Raw genomic sequence first — 23,342 nt, 5'->3', positions numbered from 1 at the left:
GATGGTACTGTTGATAAAAGTACATTGAAATTATTAAGTTAATGTCAACTAGGAGATGACTAACACAGCTAAGAAATTTTAAAGCCAGTTATCCGTCACCTCAAGTGAGTCAGTTTGACAAACAAATTGTTCCTTATCTCTTAAGTCATTTAAAAGTATGTTATTTTAAGATACTTACTTGGCAAATATGTATTTTAAACATAGCAACTACTTGGCAACTATACTATAGAACAGAAACAAGTAATAATCAGGTAAATAATATAAGTTGAGCATCCCTTACCTGAAATGATTTTTTTTTTCCAAATTTTGGATTATTTGCATTGTACTTACTGGTTGAGCATCCCTAATCTGAAATCCAAAACCCATAATGTTCTAATGAGCATATTTCCTTTGAGTATCATGTTGGTGCTCAAAGAGTTTCTAATTTTGGAGCATTTCGTGTTTCAGACTTTCAGATTAGGGATACTCAACCTGTAATGTTAAATACTTAGAAGATAAAGCAAAATATTTATAGCAAATTTAACGTTCCTAAATATGTAGTAATTGATTCCAATTTCTGAATTTGAACATTTGAGCTCCACTTTTTTGTGGTTTATTTTATATGGAAACTCTAATTTCAAATATTTAGGAAAACTTACACATATTATAAAACATTTTCATACTTTAACATTAATATTTTTCATTACAAGTCAGAGGTTCAGTATTTAAAAGCCTAATAATGTGTTAACATCATCCTCCATTTATATATCTCTGTTTAGAAAGTATTTTCCCTAACAGTTTTACCAAATTCTCACAGCAACCCCAAGAGAATCTAGGACTCAGAGGGGACTTCTTTAAGGTTAGTTTTAAGTGGCAGGCCTGGACTCCTGGACATTATCTTTGTAAAATTGTGGCATTTAATATCTTTGAGTAAATGATTAAATGAGTAAATGAGTGAATAAGTGCATATAATTCTTAAAAAACATAGGATGTTTATGTAAACGCACTTAATTTTTCTATTAAAATGTATGTTTTTATTCTATTATTTGAGAATGTGTTCTTTATAATAAATATGCATAATTACTAAATCATTCCTTCCAATTTAACAAATGCTTGATGAAGCAAAACTAATATACTTCTAGGTAAGTCATATTCTTGGTTGTAATACATCTCATACCAGTGTTCAATTCCTAAAAAGCTACTTTTACTTGTATTCATCCTTCAAAATGAACTCAAATGCCCCCTGCTCTAAGAAGCTTTCCCTGAGTCCCTTACAGAGATAGTGCCTCTGCTAAGAGTTCTGACGCTTCTCTGTTCATTCTTGTTATAGAGTTATTAGTGGTTTTAGCAATTAATAATTTTAAATAATTAGATATTAATAATAAAGCCACAGGTCAGCACATTATAGCACATGGGCCACTTTGTTTTGGAGTAACTCATTTCTTTGTATTTCCCATTGCACTGTGGGCTTCTTGAGAGTCAGGACTATATATTTTATCTGTAGAATCCTAATACATAATAGGCAACCAAGAATAGACATCACTCACTCACTCACTCACTCACTCACTCGAGATTCACGTAAGTTTCAAAAACAGGGCAGAGTCCTGAAAGGATCATACCTACCATACTGAAATATCTTCAATACATTATACAATATTAGAAAAATGTGTAATATCATCTAGAAACCATGAGTTTAATATGGCATACATGTAAGTATACACACCTAAACTTTCCAAATTGCTGTTTTGCTTCCTTTGTTCTTGTAATATTAAACTCTTGCTACTGTTAATCCATCTCTATACTAGACTGTCAGCATAAAAAAGAGAAATATAGACAGTAAATAATTTTTAAATACAGTGTGAAACATATAACTAAGTTTTAATATTAAAGGTTTATGAAAATGAAAATCCATAAATCAGACATATGTATTAATATTTATATATTATCTAAGATTTTAAAGTTATTTTAAGGTATTTCATATTTACTGGTTCATGCTAATATTTAACAAGGTACAAATAATGCTAATGATAAAGTTTACTGAGGGAACTCAAGAAAGAGGATTAAAATATATTTAGTATATAAATAAACAGTTCATTAGAGACTAGCATTTATATCTGACAATAATGGAAAAAAAGTATATTGTTTTGAGGCTAAAATTAAAACTTTTATTTATTTGCAAAAGTAAATATCATTCAAAACTATGAAACTTTCAACACAAGTAGGATTATACACTGTATAGAGCATCAATTTATAAAACTGGTATGTGCTTTCAGTGACCTTTCAGTTGAAGTGAAACATAAAAGTAGTACAGGTTGAGTATTCCTTGTCCAAAATGCTTGGGATCGTAAGTGTTTCAGATTTCAGATTTTTTTGAATTCTGAAATATTTGCAGTACACCAGCTTAGCATTCCTAATCCAAAAATCCAAAATCTGAAATGCTCTACTATTTCCTTTGAGCATATCAGTGCTCAAAAAGGTTCAAATTTTGGAGCATTTCAGATTTTAGATTTTCAGATTAGGGATACTCAACTGTAATAAAGAATACAAAAAGGGAAATAATTTACTAAATTTTTTTTTTTTTTTTTTTTTTGAGACAGAGTTTCACTCTTGTTGCCCAGGCTGGAGCGCAATGGCATGATTTTGGCTCACTGCAACCATCGCCTTCCGGATTAAAGTGATTCTCCTGCCTCAGCCTCCCGAGTAGCTGGGTTTACAGGCATGCACCACCATGCCCGGCTAACTTTGTATTTTTAGTAGAGACGGGGTTTCTCCATGTTGGTCAGGCTGGTCTTGAACTCCTGACCTCAGGTGATCCACCTGCCTCAGCCTCCCAAAGTGCTGGGACTACAGGCATGAGCCATCGTGCCTGGTCCACTAAAATTTTAATATAGGAATGCCAAAACTTTGTTACTGTATATTATAGATTACTGGTAATGTCTATAATAGACTTTTTTCTGATTAAATTATTAACCAAATCACTGGAGACCCTAAAATTCTGATCACTAATTTTGATGGAGTACTTAGGTACTCTTAGGACCTTACTACATTCTCTGCATAACTAATCACGCATATACATTCTATCTTTCCTCTAGGCTTCTAAAGGAAAGGAATCAAGTTACTGATTCATATCTATTATACTGTCTTGAACAGAGCATAAGCTGATAATAGACATACTAAATGCTGTAAACTAGATTAAAATTTCTTTAATAGACATACTGATCTGATAAATAGACATACTAAATGCTGTAAACTAGATTAAAATTTCTGGGACAACAACTAGTGCTACATATTTTCCTATAAAAGACATAATTTCATGTCTTAAACGTTCAATACTCCTGAAAATGTTCTGAACTATACATTTTCAGCCATACATCTATGAATATTATGGCCTTTTTAAACCTTCAACATGTTCAGTATACTATACTACACAAACCTTAAAAACCTTGTCTGTCCAGGCATAAGCTTATAATTTGTCAAGTATAAAATAAATGTGAAAACAAGATATGCTGTAGTTTCCTAACAATCATTTATTCAGTATTTATGAATCACTAACAAATACTTAGGAACATCTACCATGTTTTAGGCACAGATAAATAAATACTCTACTTACTTTCAAAAATCTTACAGTCTAATGTGAAAGATCAACATTAAATACGCAATTGATGATTTAAATAATTACAAGTATGTAAAGTATTATAGCAGAACAGCATAGAAGAGCGAACTACAAGAAAGTTTAGTGAAGGAGTTTACCTAGTTTGAACTAGCCTGAAGTTAGTAAAAACATAGTATCTACACAGACATTTTTTTAAAAACTCTATTGGCTGGGCATGGTGACTAACACCTGTAATCCCAGCACTTTGGGAGGCCGTGGCGGGTGGATCACGAGGTCCGGAGTTCGAGACCAGCCTGACCAACATGGTGAAACCCTATCTCTACTAACAATGCAAAAATTAGCCAGGCTTGGTGGCACACGCCTGTAATCCCAGATACTCAGGAGGCTGAGGCAAGAGAATCGCTTGAGCCTGGGAGGCAGAGGTTTCAGTGAGCTGAGAATGCACCTGGGCACTCCAGCCTAGGAGACAGAGCAAGACTCTGACTGAAAAAACAAACAAACAAACAAAAATCTACTTAGCTCCTTGAAGACAGGATCAGCATTTTGTTGTTCTTTGGATCCCAATCCATAGGACTGACAAAATAAATAATTTATTCAGTCAACAAATATCTACTGACAACCTATGACGTGCTAAGGCTAAGCTCTTAGTAAAGTGCTAGAAATACAACAGTTAAGCCAGAGAGGCAAAGGCCCTTTTTGCTCTCTCAACAGATGTTTGCTGAAATGCAATGGTTAAATATAATGGTTTCATGAGAATTCAAATTTATTGGGTTTTAGTTTTGGTTTTGGGAGGCTGTCATGCCAGGTTACCATAGTTACCTCTTAGGAATACATTACAGTGGTCAAAGCTACTTAATTTTTTTTTTTTGAGACAGGGTCTTACTCTGTCATCCAGGCTCGACTGCAGTGGTGTAAACATGGCCCACTGAAACCTCTACAGCTAATTCTTGTGTTTTTATTGTAGAGACAGGGTTTCACCATGTTGCCCAAGTTAAATTTTTTTTAATGTCTTAGCAATGTAAAGGAAGAACATTAACCTCTGTTATTAACTGTTTGTTAAAATATAACTTAAGGCCGTGCGCGGTGGCTCAAGCCTGTAATCCCAGCACCTTGGGAGGCTGAGACGGGCGGATCACGAGGTCGGGAGACCGAGACCATCCTGGCTAACATGGTGAAACCCTGTGTCTACTAAAAAATACAAAAAACTAGCCGGGCGAGGTGGCGGGCGCCTGTAGTCCCAGCTACTCGGGAGGCTGAGGCAGGAGAATGGCGTAAATCCGGGAGGCGGAGCTTGCAGTGAACTGAGATCCGGCCACTGCACTCCAGCCCCGGCGACAGAGCGAGACTCCGTCTCAAAAAAATAAAATAAAATAAAATAAAATATAACTTAAAAAGAACTGAATAAAATAGTGTTAGTCTATATACTTGTGTTTAACATACAACATGAAATTAAATGAGTTAAAAATACTTAAGACAGAAATATTTTTAAGATTTTAAAAACCTCGATGAAATGACTCCCTATTCTTTTATATCTGACTTTTAAAGTAACTTGTGAATGGGGCAAGTTTTGCATACAGTGCTACCCTTAGTCATTCTTAGTTTAAGAATGTGATATGCACTAAGAATGTGACAAATAATTCGAAAAATTATAAACATGATATATATTTATATTTCATATTTTTATAAGAAAACATTTTTTATATTGTTTATATTGTATTTTATAAACATATTCACATACATAAACATATAAACATGTTTATAAATATAATTTCTATTTATATATAAACAAAAATGTTTGTATTACATGTTTATATACATGTATATGTTTATATTATATATAAACATAACATATATTTACATTACGTTTATATAAACATGAGATCCAAGATTCCAGCCAACAAATGAGAAATTATATTGACATAATCTAGATGAAATTAAACCAAGATAATGTAACATCATCCATTTACACTTGAAAATGTTTAAAGGGATGGAATGAAGAACGCCAGGCTAAAATATGTATCTAGATCATGGAAAGTAATAGTACTATACTTCATTATTTAGCTCCCACAGAAAGGCAGTAAAACAAAATTTTTAGAAAAGAGGCACAGACTCTAAAACTAGACTGCGACTGCCTAAGTATAAATTCTAGCTCCACCATTATGAGCGATGTAACTTTGAAAAGTTACCTGGCCTTTCTGAGCCTTAATTCTCTCATCTGGAAAACAGGATTAATAATATTATTTACATCAGAGGGTTGTTATAAGGAATGATAATTTGGTATTTGTAAGACTCTTAAAACTGTGCCTGGCAGATATATAAATAATGGCTGATACTAGTTTTAGAGCATTAACTTCATCAGGGTAACATATTTCAAGAAAGACAAACCAGAGTATATTTAAGAAGTAATTTTTAATTTTTCTTAGTTACCAACTCTTTGAAAGCGATAGACCTTTTCTTCAGAAAAAAATCATACAATTACTTTCAAGTGGTTTGTCAACCTTCTAAAAGTTCAGCTCTGACACCAAAGGTTTTGGAGCTCACAGGTTAAAAATTCCTAATCTACCGGAAGGCAAACAAGGTGGTAAGAAAAAAATGTGGTCTGGAAACTGTAATAAAAAGAACAGCTTAAGGTAGATGAGAATATACGGCTTTGAAATATTTAGAACATTTTTGTTGCTCTCAAATTTAAAGCATGGTCTCAACGAGGAAGTGGTACTCATGTTTTATTCCTGCATATTACTGAAAGAATAGGTTACAGGGAGGCAGATTGGTATGTAAAATAAAGAAGAATAGAAAGTGAATCCCCATCTGCTAGGGATATAGTTTTCAGTATTAACAGGTTAAATTAGGTCAATTCGAATAATCCTACCAACATTATAAGATCTATTCAACAACAGAATGGCTCAAGAACTATTGCTAGGCATTAACGATAGACAAGTGAACAAAACAAACAAAAATCCCTGTCCTCGTGATTCTAAGTTTGGTTGGCAGAGATAATGCAGTCACTAACCAGGGAAAATAAACTTTGGAAAGCAGTAAACATTTTTACCAGTCTACTTTCAAAAAGCAGATTCTTTCCGTCTGCTACAGTTATATCTTTAAAATTATTAGTTTTCACGGGATTAGAAAGTAGTTGCTTCTTTATTTTAACACCACGCACTGGGCAATTTAGTATATTTTATTTTCCCCACTGAAACAAGCTTATTGCTCTACATCACGATCTGGCATTGCTGAAAAACTAAAGGGTAGTTTGCAACTAACTTGAGGCAGTTTACTATAGATTTGAAGTTCCCCAATCAAATACTAACTTGACTCACTATAATCTCAAGCGCACTCTGAATCAAACACCCTATTCCTGAAGGGAGAATTAACTATGCCAAGAGGAATAACTAAGAAATCAGAAAAGGAATTTACATATTTATTTATAGACATGTTTTCATACCCTGAACTCACTAGAAACAAAAATAAAGCAAAACAAAACAAAACAGTCTTCCAAAGTGTAAATTCAAATGTGAAAGTGATGGCCAGGGGAAAAAAATGTGTTATCAAACCCAGATAGTGCAGCAAATCTACGCTCTAGGAAAGTAATCTAATTTCTGGAACTGTCTGTTTTGGCGTAGTATCCCAATTACATGAAAGGGATATTTAAAAAAAGGCAAATAATATGGAGAAAATGTTTAGTAAATTAGTGTTTTAAAACTTACTGTTCTGACATGATGCTTACTTACCAAGTCTGACATGTAATTTTACCTACTTAATGCTGAACTTGTTTTATTAAGATCTACTTGCTAAGCTTGAAAAATACCTTAGTATCTTAAATTTTGGTACAATTTCCCGGGAAATACTCACTGTATGTCTAGACATGTAGAAAATTAAACATATATTTTAAAATGTCTCAGTTAATATTTTGAAGTGTCAAACAGAATTAGCTTTAAAAAATCTAAAGACATGCCATTTAAACGAGACATCTCATAGGTAAAATCTTAGCTGTAATCTAATCAGATTATTAAATAGCATCATATAATGACCTGTGTTTATTTCCTCTGCAATTTTCAAATCTTCTATTTGAATTGCATGATCCAACATCTCCATAAAATGGTCCCTGATTTCTTCAGCTGGCTCATCATCAAATTTGTAATCACACAACATTACAGTGGATCCAGGAAGGGGAATAAAGACTCGATGAGGGAGGATGTGGAACTCTTTTTCAGAATCTAAAAGGAGAAAAAATATTATGAATATTTAGATACGTTTGTCACTGGTATCAGTGATACATATTTTAGAAGTACATAAAAAAAACCTAATAGAAATAAAGCTTAAAAAGGTCAATATTTTTTCATTTTCTAGTTGATCTGGCACAAAACTCCTCTTACCAAATTCTGCTTTACCTCAAAACCTCTGGTCTTTGCAAGAAACCTAAATGATACTCCCATGAAAAATAAATTTATCTCCAGGTGCAGTGGCTCATGCCTGTAATCCCAACACTTTGAGAGGCTGAGGTGGGCAGATCACTTGAGGTCAAGAGTTGGAGACCAATGAGGCCAGCATGGTGAAATCCCATTTCTACTAAAAATACAAAAACTAATCAGGCATGGTAGCGGGTGCCTGTAATCCCAGCTACTCGTGAGGCTGAGGCAGAATTTCTTGAATCAGGAGGTGGAGGCTGTGGTGAGCCGTGATCGCACCACTGCACTCCAGCCTAGGCAACAGAGCGAGACTGCATCTCAAAATAAAAATAAAAATAAAATAAACTTATCATTGCCTTCAATGTAAAGATGTTGATTACACATTCTTATATGACCCACTGTTCTATGAAGAACACTCAAGAGACAATTTTGTCCCTAATGTCAGAAACATTGTCCCTCTTGTTTGTTTTACCCTCATAGGCGCTGTACATTTTATAGTTGGTTTTTCTCTTCTTCATCCAAGTTTGGAGCCAAATTACCAGCCACCTTACACCAAGTGCACAGGATGTGATAGAATACATTTTTGTACTAATCTCACCATGAATTTCATCTTACTAGATGTAGCCCCCTTCCTATATCAAGGATGTTTAGGACATCTAGTCATACATACATTTTTTGTGTACCAATCTCACCACCAACTCCATTTTGCTTTCTTTGTTTTAACTTCCCTTTGACTCTTTATTACTAACACTTATTTTCACTCGTTTACTTATGCTTCTTTGTAAAAAGCCTTAAATCATTTTTAGAAAAAATAAATAGAAGTAAATAATAAATATCTCATTCTTCTTTGAATACTTACAAACTGGAATGTATTATTTTCTCTAATTTCTAACATAGTCACTGTTGCATGTAAATGATTACTTTTTAGTTCAACACTACGATTCTTATGAACTATCAGAAAGATAGAAATTTTGTGAAAAGAATGACCTCTTTCAGCCACGGATATGATTAAAAAGTTACTAAAGATCAAGTGGAAAACTAGGGCTTACTTTAATAGTAACCTAGACTTCGTTGTCAAGAAACTAGCGGTAACTTTACATAATTACAAACAGAAGATGAGGAACAATGCCTTAAGTGCCACGGAAAATGCAATGGCTTAAACTATGTGTTCATTCCAGATTCGGTGTATCATCTTGTTTGCACATGAGAACTGGGAGAGAAATTTTACTCTTTGACCAGACTGCCTCCTAGCTGTGGAAGAATAGTACTGCAATTTGTACTGTAGCACAAAAATTATCCACACATTGAAATTAGGACTATATTATTTTATTTTGGGCCACAGTTACTTGAAACAGATTAAATAAAAACTCAGAAATGACTATAATGTGCATGTGCAATTGGCATGCAAAATTTTAAAACCATTTCAAACTACATCAATTCTTGGTCTATCTGAAAAATAAGCTAAAAAAAATTAAACATTAAATAACTGGTTCCAATAAATTTAAATTACTAATTTAAAAAAGCACTTATAACTTTCAAATTAAGACGCTAAATTAGTAATTGAGTATCTAAATAAGACTCGTTTTCTGTTGGTCTGAGGTTTAAATGGGAGGAGAAATCTTTTTGAAAAGACACATCTCAAAAACGATTCAAAAGCAGAATCCTTTAGGAATATCTTCATGTCACAGTATTTAGTTCAAAATTATCTGAATAAATTCAAAACAAATAAAAAACTAAATTTAAGCCAATATAGTAAGAATTGGGTTTCTATTGGTCAAATGTCCTAGCTGGTATCACAGTAGTATAGAAACCTCTAATTTATTTATGTACTTATTTTTTATAGAAATATTTTAGAATAGGTGATAGCAGAGCTGAAGATTAAAGGGCAGGAGGACATCTGCATACAGGGATAGGAAAAGTGCTATTCAGAAAGTGGAATCATGGGCACAGGCAAAGAGGATTACAAATGTTCTGGGAAGACAGTGGAGTGGTACAGAGGATACTGATGTAGGATGGGCAAAAGTAAGAGGTTTCATAACTGATGACCTCCATTTTCACAATGAGTAGGTCATGTATGAGAGTAAGTTGAGCAGGATCAAATGAAGACTTATAACAGTGAAGAAGGTTTAGGCTATATCTTAAGAGGAATCAAAGAGGAAGATCACAACAAGTGTAAGGATTAATTGGAGGTGTTTTTTGTTTTTTGTTTTAAACTGACATTGACATACTAAGTTCTTTTATCTGGATAGCCAAAATTAAAAGCCTAGGTTTACTTCAGAGATCAGAAATAGAAAGTTATTATGTCCTTTACGGACTTCCACATGCATGCAAAAATACTCTAATTCAGGTTAATTTTGTGGCATACGTTCTACATTTTACTGTATTACAGCATCTATAAGATCTTACCAGTATATAAGAAAAATAAGCTAAGTAAAATGAGGACAAAATCTAAAATTTAACAATTTGGTGTATAAATTCAACATCAAAATTTACATTTATTTATGCTTGAGGGGATGAATAACTCATTCTCCATGATGATTATTTTATATCACATGCTTGTATCAAAACATCTTATATACCTCATATATATATACATATATCTACTATGTATCCACAAAAGTTAAAAATTAAAAAAATTTAAAAAAAATTAAAAAATTAAATCTTGATACTTAAGATCAACTAATATATTGTTGGAATAATTATCCTGCTACTAAAGTGTTGAATATATATTTACATCTTATTTCTGTTTGAGATATGCTAAATTTCCCAAAAATTGAAGTTAAGACATTATAAAGACAATTAACGTAAGTAGTTCTTCTCCATCATCTCCAACATGGTATCAAAACCACTTGCTGAGGGCTTGGCTTAAATCAATTTTATTAGGGGCCTTACAAACATCATCTTATTTAATCTTGCAGCCTTGAAAAGTAGCTACCATAATTCCTGTTTTATATATAAGAAAATGGGGCCATTCATAGTGGCTCATGCCTATAATTCCCAGTGCTTTGAGAATTACAGGTTTAATTTATAAATTAAAGATTTATATGCTTAAATCATTTTTAGAAAAAAATAAATCTAAATAAATTAAATAAATATCTCATTCTTATTTGAATACTTACAAACTGGAATATATTATTTCCCCTAATTTCTAATATAGTCACTGTTGCATGTAAATAAATAATTACTTTTAAGTTCAACACTGTGATTCTTACAAACTATCAGAAAGATAGAAATTTTGTGAAAAGAATGGCCTCTTTCAGCAACAGATATGATTAAAAAGTTACTCGGGGCCAGGAGTCTGAGACCACCTGGACAACATAACAAGGCCCCATCTCTACAAAAAAAAGTGAAAATTAAAAGATTACCCAGACATACTGCCGTGCACCTGTAGTCCCAGCTACCTGGGAGGCTGAGGGAGGAGGATCCCTCACAGCCAGGAGTTCAAAGCTATATTTAGCTATGATCATACCTGTGCACAGCCATGGGACTACAGCATGGCCAACACAGCAAAGACTCTGTCTCTACAGAAAAGTTAAAAAAAAAAAAAAAATCAGCCAGGTGTGGTGGCCCTTGCCTGTAGTCCCAGCTACTCAGGAGGCTGAGGCAGGAGGACTGCTTAGGACCAAGAGTTCAAGGCTGCAGTGAGCTATAACTGCATTATTGCGTTCCAGGCTGGGTGACAGAGAGAGACCCTGTCTGTCATTAAAAAGAAAAAAAAAAAAAAAAAAGAGGAAGGAAGGAAGAAGAGGAGAGAGGAGAGGAGAAAGGAGAGGAGAGGGACAGGTGAGGAAGAGGAGAAGAGAGGAGGAGGAGGAGAGGAGACAGGAGAGAGGAGAGGACAGGAGAGGAGGAGAAGGGAGAAGAGGGGATGGGAGGGGAAGGGATGGGAGGGGAGGGAAGGGGAGAGGAGGGACTGGGAGGGGAGGGAAGCAAAGGGAAGGAAGGAAGGAAGGAAGGAAGGAAGGAAGGAAGGAAGGAAGGAAGGAAAGAAGGCAGGCAGGGAGTGAGGGTCGATCCCTATAAAGTCATTTGTCTGAGGTTACTCTGCTAGCAGCAGAATAGACACAGAACCCAAGAACCTCAAAGTCTTTGCAGAAAGAAAGGAAAAAGAAAGAGAGAGAGCAAAAAAGACAGAAAGAAAACAAGAAGAAATAGAAAACCTGAACAGAACAATAAAAAAATCACATGATTGAATCAGTAATGAAAAATCTCCAAAGAAAACTCCAAGACTGGATGGTTTTACCAATGATTTATACCGAACCTTTAAAAAAGAAGTAATACCAATTATTCTCAAACTATTACAAAAAAAGGAAGCACAGAGAACTCTTAATTCATTCTATGACATCAGCATAACCTTAATAACAAAACCAAAGACACAAAAAAGAAAACTACACAATATTCCCGATGAACACAGACACAAAAATCCTCAACAAAATACTAGCAAACCAAATGCAACAGTACATCAAAAAGATAATATATGATAATCACGTTGGATTTACTCCAGAGACTCAAGGATGATCCAACATATAAAAGCGAATAATGTGATACATCACATCAAAAGAATGTCAAAACCTATGTGATCATAGAAAGAGAGGGAGAGAGAGGAGAGAGGAGAGGAACAAAGAAGGAAGGAGAAAGAGAGAAAGAGAAAGAGAGGAGGGAGGGAGGGAAGGAGGGAAGGAGGGAAGGAAGGAAGGAAGGAAGGAAGGGAGGAAGGGAGGGAGGGAGGGAGGGAGGGAGGGAGGGAGGGAGGGAGGGAGGGAGACAAAATTCAATGCCTATAAAGTCGTTTGCCTAAGGTCACTCTGCTAGGAGCAGAATAAACACAGAACCTGAGAACTTCAAAGTCTTTATTCTTTCCACCAAACTACAGTCTATGTTCTTCACACAGGTCCCAAGGCCACCCAATTACCAGTAAAAACTTTTTCACTTTTTAAAAATTTAGGATTAGGCTATAACATTAACTGCTAAATGTATCAAGTTTAACATAAGAACAGTACAACTGCTGTTAGGGGCCATTAATTTTATTAATTGAACATCAGCAAAAATTTCAAAATACTAACTGAATATGAAAGAATACCATGATGGCCATATAATACCACTTTTATAAAGGATTTTTAAATAGAAAAGAGTATCCTAATGTGTCTGATAAGGTAGATCTTTAACATTAATGGTGGATACATCCTCATACCCTGAAAATCCTGAAACTCACAATGCAGCTATAACATACACTGTTGCTCAGAAAGTGAAGCAATGATTTACACCACAGGAGTTAACACAAACTCAAAGTCAAACTGCAAAAACCAAGCCACACTGACATGGGGCTGCTAGACTGACGGACCACGTGAACAGGTCCCACATACTGCCCTTCCAAAACTCTCTATCCACAATTGTTTCATGTAAGAGTCAAATAAAATTATAAATTATTAGTAAATGGAACTTCAGAATTGTGAATTAAGGGAAGGATACATGTTAAATCTGGCATCCATAGAATCTAGCATACTAGGAAAAAAAAAAAGATTATAATTAGTCCATGAAACTTAATATACTAGCTATCAGTAGTACTAAAAGTAGTTGGTTAAATAGAGGAGCTGTGTTTTCCTACGAACATAAAAATATCCCCTTCAAAAGCTAATGTGGGCCAGGTGCGGCGGTTCATGCCTATAATTGCAGCATTTTGGGAGGCGGAGGTGGGTGGATCACCTGAGGTCAGGAGTTCAAGACCAGCATGGCCAACATGCTGAAACCCTGTCTCTACTAAAAATACAAAAATTAGCCAGCTGTGGTGGCGGGCGCCTGTAATCTCAGCTACTCGGGAGGCTGAGGCAGGAGAATTGCTGGACCCAAAGCTAATTAATACGAATGTTTCAATTATGTACATATCTAAATGTGAATCTCAAATCCAGTGACATTGGAATAATAAGAATGGGGAGATGATGATGTAGCTTTAAAAAGTGTACTCAATATTTTAATTTGCTTTTGATTAAAAAAATTTTTAATACCAATTACTGCAATGGTATAAATTGTTATATTTCCCAAAAGTTGCAATCATTATTAAAGGGTAAGATACTGTAACTTAGCCTTTTTTAAACCTAATGAAGTCTGTTAGAGTAATAGCTGAAAAGCATATAAACTAATGTAGTTTATATAAATAGTACCTATTAAAGGACCCATTATATAGTATTTAACACTAATAAATAATATTTTGATTATGGCTAAATTATTTAAAATACTCATGATATTAACAAAAAATATTAACTTTAAAATGTCAACAAGGTTTACTCATTCTGGCAGGAGAAGTTCACCTGGAATTAATTTTTTAAAAAATCCTCCCTGAAATTGTTAAGTGTCGACAAATTTGCTAAATTTGATAAAGTGTTCAAAAACATTTTTCTAGAGTCAAGCACGGTGGCTCACACCTACAATGCCAGCACTTTAGGAAGCCAAGGACAGTGGATCACTTTAGTGCAGGAGTTTGAGACCAACCTGGGCAACATGGCGAAACCCTGTCTCTAAAAAAGAAATACTAAAAATGAGCCAGGCATCATGGCATGTGCTTGCAGGCCCACCTACTAGGGAGGCTGAGGTAGCAGGATTGCTTGAGCTCAAGAGGCTGAGGCTTCAGATGAGCCCTGACTGCACCACTGCACTCCAGCCTGGGCAACACAGTGAGACTCTGTCTCAAAAAAAAATTTTCTGAGCAGCAACTGAAAAATGTTCATCCAATGATAAAAGATGATACACTGTTTGAAAATATAGATACGTAGCTATAAAAGATGATGTATTTGCTATATCTTGATATCTTATTACTATATCAGTCAAAGTTAGGCAAAAAAGTACTTATTTTATACTCATAACTTTTTTTTCTGGAATTTCATTCAAAAGCAGATCCTCAAATAGTATTTCACAACGATCAGCAACTGTGTTCAATATATCCCTCTTTACTGCCTACAGGGAAAAACACATAAAAACACAGTAAGAAATAAAATACTTTGGATTTACATTATTAACTAACAAAAAAACATAATTTGCTTTCCAGTACAATCATGCCCACTAAATAACTGATACATCATTCAATGTTTTATTTCCACTTATTTAGCATACTTATTAACAAGTGTATAGTTTAATGACAAATTTGCCTAGACCATATCTAAATAATTAAAACCAAATAAATGAATAAAGTTTCATATCTAAAAAAATAATTGCAGTGTTCCAAATTAGATACTAATATGTACAACTGTGGAACACTTACTAAACTTGTATAGTCATCATTTTTAAAAAGGCACAAAATAGATCCTCTACATATGAAAATCTTGACACCAGTTATATGGTACATTTGGACTGCACAACAGGCCGTTATCAGTTAAAATCAAATGAATAATTATAAAATATAAGATAAAAAAAGGTAAAATTTTAGGTTTTTGTTAATAGTCAACATGTTTTCATTCGCTAGTTATTCCTTTTTGTACCTGCACAGCATCTTTAACTTTGGGTTTACTGCTGTGGATATAAGCTCTGCATTTCACAGCACCCTTAAGGTTTACAGAACCGCTACATATCTGGACTGTGGCTGTGGATCTGTGGTCTGAATTCAGGAGCTGAAAGACAAAATCTCTTTAAGTTCTAATAGCCAACAATGATTAACTACAGGAAATATTTAAACATCATATTAGCAATTTTATGAAGACAGAAGAAAGTTTTGACTGAGCCAAGCATTTGAAATTATTTGCCGCAAATTATTTAAAGGCCTTCATATTTGTTTTTGTAAGTTATATATTATTTTTCAGGCATTTTGAAAGTATACTGAAATTAAACACAACTACATCTAAATTTTTCTAACATAACCATCTAAAATGGTTCAATATTCACTCAATATGTTCCTAAAAATATATTATTTGCAAATTACTCACATCAGTACTGTGATGATTAAAAGATGTACAAAGACATGATGTAGTAGATGTAAGTTGTGCAATGCAAAATAAGTTCAACAATAACAAAGTGGGATGTGAGAACTATGGTAAAACTATAAGCAATGCTCAGACACATATATTTACACACTTTCAACCAAAAGCTTTCATAGACTAAAAGTAATGCTATGCTCCACAGCAAAACTGAAACAAGTCAACTATGCCTGCTATCAGAAAATGGTATCAGTGGTTGTAAGCAGTCACTTTCATCTCACAGTCCCATCCTCTTCAGTCTAAGGAATGCCAGTGCTCTTGTTTGGTTTTCAGATATTTCACATATATTTTCAACCTCATCATCTTAATAAGTGCCAAAAACAAGGATAGCATCAAAATAGTTAAAGTACTACAGGTTAAGTATCCCTAATCTGAAAATCCTGAATGCTCCAAGATCCAAAACTTATTGAGCACCAATGTGATGCTCAAAGGAAATGCTAATTACAGCATATAAGATTTTAGATTTTTGGATTAGAGATGCTCAACTGGTATGTATTCTGCAAATATGACAAAATCTAAAACAATCCCAAACCCAAAACACTTCTGGTCCCAAGAAATGTTTCAAACAAGGCACACTCAACCTGTAATAGAGGCCCATAATAATGGAAACAAAAAATCATGATTTAAAAAGATAACCAAAAAATAGAAATGGTAAAGAAGTAATTTATGTTCTAAGAACACTTGGAGTATAAGTCATTCAACAACAAAATCAATTCTGAAGAACGAGTCAAATCATACAACTTGTGAAAAGTGCTTTGTGCCTATGTGCTTATGCAATCAGGAAAATAAATGCGGAAAAATAATGAAGAGTAGAATATTTAAATGCATAGCTATCGAAAGAGCATTATTTGATGTCCAGTGTAATTCAGGCAATATCTAAGGTAATGTAAACCTTCTAGGTGTTGTTAAACAATTTAAACTCTAACATGGTCAAGGACTTGTTGATAAAAAATTAGCCACAGACCACACAGCTCCAAAGGTCCGGGGTCCATTCAAAAATGGCTATCATCAAACCAAGCAGCAGTGTGACCATGCTGATAAGATATCTGGAATAAGCTTCCATATGACACATGTAGAGTTCACTGATACATCAATAAGGTGGGGTAACAGGCTTCCTCTATCTACTCCATAAATTTTTACTGTAGACAAAACTACTCTAAAAAGAATGCTCTATTTTACATATTTAACATATAACGTATATCTTTTTAACATATAACACATTTATATATTAGTATATGTAAATATTTGTATGTGTGTGTATATACATCTATCTAGCTAGCTAGCTATTTATCTATCTATATTTAATTAAGGCACTGTTTTCCAAAATAGATTAGACTATTAAAGAAGATACACACACATATTAAAGAAAAGAGGTATTTTTTGGTTGGTTGGTCGGTTTTGTTTTGTTTGAGGCAGGGTCTCATTCTGTCGTCCAGCCTAGAGTGCAGTGGTGCTATCACAGCTCACTGCAGCCTCAAGATCCTAGGCTCAATCGATCCTCCCACCTTCGCCTCCCGAGTAGCTGGGACTACAGGCGCACACCATCACCCCCAGTTAATTTTTGTATTTTTTGTAGAGACAGGGTTTCACTTGTTGCTCAGACTCATCTTGAACTCCTAGGATCAAGCAATCACCCTGCCTAGGCCTCCCAAAGTGCTGGGATTACAGGCATGAGCTACCATGCTCAGCCAGGAAAAGTTTTAAAGAATATAAGGTCTGACTCATTCCTTTTAGGTGGAAATGTAAACCAGTTGGGGTCTACATATGTAAACTCCTCTTGATTACCTGGACTTAGGAATAACCTGGCTGGCAAACAGCCTTTAGGTAAAGGAACTTCTGTGATGCTAACATGATATTTGAAAAAGAGAAGATCCCCATTTTTATGGGAACCAAATGAAATCTTACACAAGTAATGGCATTTGGGCTAGATCTTAATGTACTGATAGGATTTTGACAGTTTGGGTGACAGAGAAAAGAGCAAAGACATAACACATAGTTCAGGAAATACAAAGTTTTAAAGGTACAGCAAGCATACATCTAGAAAAAAAGAGGTAGAAAGAAAGAACAAAAAGGTATGTTGAGGCTATGAAGAACCCTGAGTTGGACTTCTCTAACTAGTCAGTACAGAACACTTAAGAAATTTTGAGCAAGGAGAATAACATAATCAGTGTCTGGCCATTGTACAACCTCCATAAATACTTCTTGAAAAAAATTAATAACTGAACACAAACTATGATTCAGAAATGATCATCTGAGTGTATAAACAGGATACAGTAGATAAATGGAAAGTATTTCAAGAGATATACTAACAAAGGTAGAAGAGTTTTTAGAGAAACAATCAGTTTGGACAAGAATGTATAGATGAAGAGAGACCAGTTAAGGGTTATTTGTGCTAATTTAGGTAAAACAATACTGTTATAAGGCTAATAACAGCAGGACTGTATGAAAAATAAAAGAAAAGCTTAATACTACAAATAAGGAATCGATGAGACTTAACTGGGAGAAAAGTGGCAATAAGTACTAACTACTTATTGTATATTAATCACTTCAAAATTTCCAGTTAAGTGATCGGTGGAGTGACTGCCAAAAATATACTATATAATATTACTATAATAAATTATCTCATGAGATTATCTTCCACTCATCTCTCTATATTCCCACACTCTATACATCTCCCAACTACAATTTTACACTATTAATAAAATAGTCTTAACCAAATTGTTTAATAAATCATGTAGTAAGCCTAACTAGTGAAGAGCACATAAGTAGAGGAATAGCCAGCCTCAAAACAAAGGACACTTCTAAAATCAAGACAAAGTAGAAAATCAAGACTAAAATACTTCTAAGGTATTGAAAAATGAAATTGAGAACTCACACTGAGTGGCATAAGTCCAAAGACAATTTACTAATGCTTTATTGCTACACACAGAAAAAGAAGAAACTAAAATATCCTCAAATGCCAAACTGCTTTTAATTCTATTCTAGTCAGTTCAAAAAAAGACAAGTCCTGAGAGTATTTCCGTTTCAAAATTCAGTATAATATTGAAATAAAGTTTCCTACAAACACACGTGTGCTATTTTATACCCTGGTCTGTTCTTTAGGATAATTCCAAGTAGGATTAAAATCAAAGGCACGTATATTTTTAGGAGTAATTAGTGGCTTTAACTTTTTATTCTTCAAGATATCCAACTTTTAAATTTTCGAAAACATGTGTAAATTAATGCAACCATACAGAAATATAAAACTTGCTAATTAATACTTTGTGATTTTTATCAAATAAAGGGGTATAAATCTAATAAATCTACTTCAAATTAAGCATATGACAACTCTTTGCACCTCTGTGTACACATCTTTTACTTTTAAGTTGTTAAAATTGCAACTTTAACTATAAAAGCTACAACCCAAAATATTTACACACATGCATACATATCATGTATGTATGTATATGTACATATTTTTTTCAACTGCTATTGATGTTGAAATTTTAATATCCTTGAGCCAAAAAACCCAAACAAACAGGTTTTATTAAAATGACGTTTCTTGGGAATAACCTTCCTATAACCAGCCATTTCATACAGTCTCTTACAGGTCTAAAATCCTTTTATTCTCTAATGAGAAACATAAAAACAGAAAGTTTCATTATGGTTATTCTAATAAATATTTTAAATAAGCGGTATTTTAAAATATTTACCAATTGCGTTAGCACTCTGACATCAAAAGAATGACTAGTTGCTTGAGTATTTCCTCTAGAAGATTTTTTCTGAAAAAACACAAAAGTTAAAAAGCCAAATTGTTAAGACTGTAGCATATAAAAGACAACTTAGAAACTATTGTAGATGTACTAAGTAACTTAGAAAAAACAAGTCTTTTAATTATTTTAATTTAGTTTTTTATATAGATATTACTTTATGTATTCTGGATCAATGTGCACTCTTTAAAACAATTAATTCCATACTTTCATTCCTCTAAAGCAACAACTGGCAAACCACTGCCTGTGGGCAAATACCCACATTGCTACCTGTCTTTGTAAATAAAGTTTTACTGGTATGCAACCAGGATCACTCACTTATGTATATCTCCTGTAGCTGCTTTCAGGCTACACAGTCGAGATAAAAATACAGGCTGTGAAATCTAAATACGTAGTATTTTTCTCTTCACATAAAGTTTGCTGATCCCTGCTTTAAAAAGGGAGGGATCACAGAAGTTCTGCTTCCTTCAGGTCAAAGCTATTTTAGAAGCCAATATAGACCTCTCTTATAAAATGGCCATAGCTTTTGAACTGCCATGAGGGCAGAACAACATGTGGCCTTTGGTTGCAATTTGGAAATTAGATGAAATTCAGATGACACTCCCATAAGTTTCGGGATTCCAATTACATCATCTTCTCTTTTTTTCTTGGACTTACTTATTTTTTAACTTTTAAGTTCATGAGTACAAGTGCAGGTTTGTTACATAGGTAAATTTGTGTCATAGGGGTTTGATATACAGATTATTTCATCACCCAGGTATTAAACCTAGTACCCATTAGTTATTTTTCCTGATTCTCTCCTTCTCCCTCCTCCCACCCTCTACCTTCCAATAGGCTCCACTGTGTGTTTTTCCCCTCTATGTGTTCATGTGTTTTCATCGTTTCGCTCCCACTTATAAGTCAGAACACATGGTATTTGGTTTTCTGTTCCTCTGCTAGTTTTCTTTTCTTCCTTTTCTTTTATTTTGAAATGGAGTCTCACTCTGTAACCCAAGGCTGGAGTGCAGTGGCACGATCTCGGCTCAATGCAACCTCCACCTCCCAGGTGCAAGCGATTCTTCTGTTTCAGCCTTTCGAGTAGCTGCGATTACAGGCAGCTGCCACCACACCCGGCTAACTTTTGTACTTTTAGTAGAGAAAGGGTTTCACCATGCTGACCAGGCTGGTCTTGAACTCCTGACCTCAAGTAATCCACTCACCTCAGCCCCCCAAAGTGCTGGGATGACAGGTGTGAGCCACCACGCCTCGCCCCTGCCTCCCAAGTAGCTGCGATTACAGGCAACTGTCACCAATGCCCAGCTAACTTTTGTATTTTTAATAGAGACAGAGCTTTACTATGTTGACCAGGCTAGTCTCAAACTCCTGACCTCAAGTGATCCACTCACCTCAGCCCCCCAAAGTGCTGGGATTACAGACGTGAGCCACCACGCCTGGCCCCTGCATTAGTTTTCTAAGGATAATGGCCTCCATCTCCACTCATGTTCCTGCAAAGGACACGATCTCGTTCTTTTTTTACAGTTGCATAGTATTCCATGGTGTATACGTCCCACATTTCCATTATCCAGTCTATCACTGATGGGCATTTAGGTTGATTCCATGTCTTTGCTATTGTGAATAGTGCTGCAATGAACGTAATGCATTTTATATCCCTTTGGGTGTACAGCCAGTAATAAGATTGCTGGATCAAATGGTATCCTTGTTTTTAGGTCTCTGAGGAATCACCACACTGCATTCCACAATGGTTGAACTTATTTATATTCCCACCAACAGTGTGTAAGCATTCCTTTTTCTCTGCAGCCTCACCAGCATCTGTTATTTTCTGATTTTTTAATAACAGCCATTCTGACTGGTGTGAGATGGTATCTCACTGTGGTTTTCATTTGCATTTCTCTAATGATCAGTAATGCTGAGCTCTTTTTCATACGATTCTTGGCTGCATGTATGTCTTCTTTTGAAAAGTGTCTGTTCATGTCCTCTGCCTACTTTTTAATGGGGTTGTTGTTCTAAGAAAAACATTTGCCCTTTATTTTAAAAGAAATTATAAATGAGAGGTAGATGAAATCAGTTTTCTTGTAGGCAAGGACTAAAAATAAGTCATCTTTTATTTTTCCTTAAGCATTAACAATTTAATAAGATGATTTTCCTCTTAACTCACCTGTCCTTCTAATAGGTCACAATCTTCATCTTTAACTTGTCCATTAATCAAATAAACACCATTTTCTATTTCCTTGGCCCAGCGTGTAAGTCCATTCTTAAGAGAAACACAACATGGAAATCTTTCAGATATAATGTTATCTCAATTAAACTTCCTATAATCTACTTTTTTCACCTAATAAACTGAAATATTAAAATCCCTAAGTCTCATTAATGCAGCATTTAAATCTAGTTTCACAAATTAAAAAAAAATTATACTCCCCAATTCTTGGTATCTTATCATATTTAATAATATAGTTTTTTTCTTATCTTTATCCCAGAATAACATTTATGTCACAGACTCGGGAGGTTATTAAGTACATGACCAGTTAAATAAAATTTAACGCCCATTACCTTAAAAAAAAAAAAGCCAGAAAAAAACCTCAAATAATAGGTCTAAATAATTTTTTTTAAAAAAAGCTCCATTTGACATCTTCAATGAGAAAAATGAAGAAAAATAAGATAAAAATAAAAGAATGGTATAGAAATACAAAAAAGAACTGGAAAAAGACAAAAAATCTAAGTACCAAGAGAAAGCTGAAAGTCCAAACACTATAACTTCGTACATTAATTACATTTTACATATGTTAATTAATGAATACTGGTGTATTTAATGACAAAGCACATAATAATACTTAACTGGCACATAATAAATACTAGTGTATTTAGTTCAATAACTAAATTATTAGTTATTATTAAACTGAATACACTAGTATTATGACATTGTTCCACTTCCAAAAATTTGTAAAAATTTCTAATTTGGCTGCGGGTATAGTTACTCACTCATATAACATTATTATAAACAGAATGTAATTTTTGAGGATTGTAAAATGAATGACACATGCAAGCAAAATAAAAGCAGATTGTTCACTTAGCAATCACTAAAGAAAATTCATTTTACCCTGATACCTTTGTATTTTTCTCCAGAGTATAGCTGACAGAAGTAGCAGAAAGTGGGATATGAATATTAACGTGAACTGTACACTCTAAAGAAAGCCATGAGGATGATAATCCACTTTGATACTTCCAATCTGCTGGTCTTGCTGAACTCTAGCAGTGGAAAAGGGAGAAAAATAACTATGATGTGGTCTAGATAAAATACATGGATCAACAAAACATCATTAAGTATACAACCTAAATAACGCATACAAGCTGATATCTAACATATATGGCTAAACCCTCGATCAAAAGACTACAGGTTGAACTAAATACAAAATAAAGCATGTGTTAAGTTTAGTACTCTTCAAACTTGGCATCCTTGGCATCACTTCTCCTCCCAATGGTAGGCAGAAAAAGAATCAGAAATTTCCATGTTTAGAATTCTGAAAGGTCCTTTGATCCTCTAGCTTCAACAGTATCCATATTGAAGATTCTGATGTGAAGCAAATAATCACTGAGCAACTTCTAGGTGTCAGGCATTCTCCTTCTGTCCCATCCTTGC

The 23,342-nt window shown here is 34.3% G+C and overlaps 1 protein-coding gene across 3 annotated transcripts in view; it reads right to left on the bottom strand.

The window, feature by feature from the left end:
* The window catches only part of ODR4 (odr-4 GPCR localization factor homolog), a 42,114-nt gene that overhangs the window by 5,027 nt on the left and 13,745 nt on the right, over positions 1–23,342 (bottom strand). For 2 of the 3 annotated variants that reach the window (XM_033198597.1, XM_033198598.1), the window contains 6 exons: positions 22,811–22,951; positions 21,864–21,959; positions 19,652–19,720; positions 15,468–15,596; positions 14,856–14,946; positions 7,621–7,806 (listed from right to left, as the gene is read on the bottom strand). In XM_033198597.1, the coding sequence (XP_033054488.1) occupies positions 7,621–7,806; positions 14,856–14,946; positions 15,468–15,596; positions 19,652–19,720; positions 21,864–21,959; positions 22,811–22,951 (712 nt within the window). Of the gene's footprint in view, positions 1–1,702; positions 1,786–7,620; positions 7,807–14,855; positions 14,947–15,467; positions 15,597–19,651; positions 19,721–21,863; positions 21,960–22,810; positions 22,952–23,342 lie in introns of all 3 variants that reach the window. The other variant, XR_004434158.1, reaches the window with a different exon arrangement.

Source organism: Trachypithecus francoisi, unplaced genomic scaffold, assembly GCF_009764315.1.
Source record: "Trachypithecus francoisi isolate TF-2019V2 unplaced genomic scaffold, Tfra_2.0 Lachesis_group5, whole genome shotgun sequence".
Taxonomy (NCBI): Eukaryota; Metazoa; Chordata; class Mammalia; order Primates; family Cercopithecidae; genus Trachypithecus; species Trachypithecus francoisi.
Note: the sequence above shows the minus strand (reverse complement) of the source record. Positions and strands in the feature narration are given on the sequence as shown.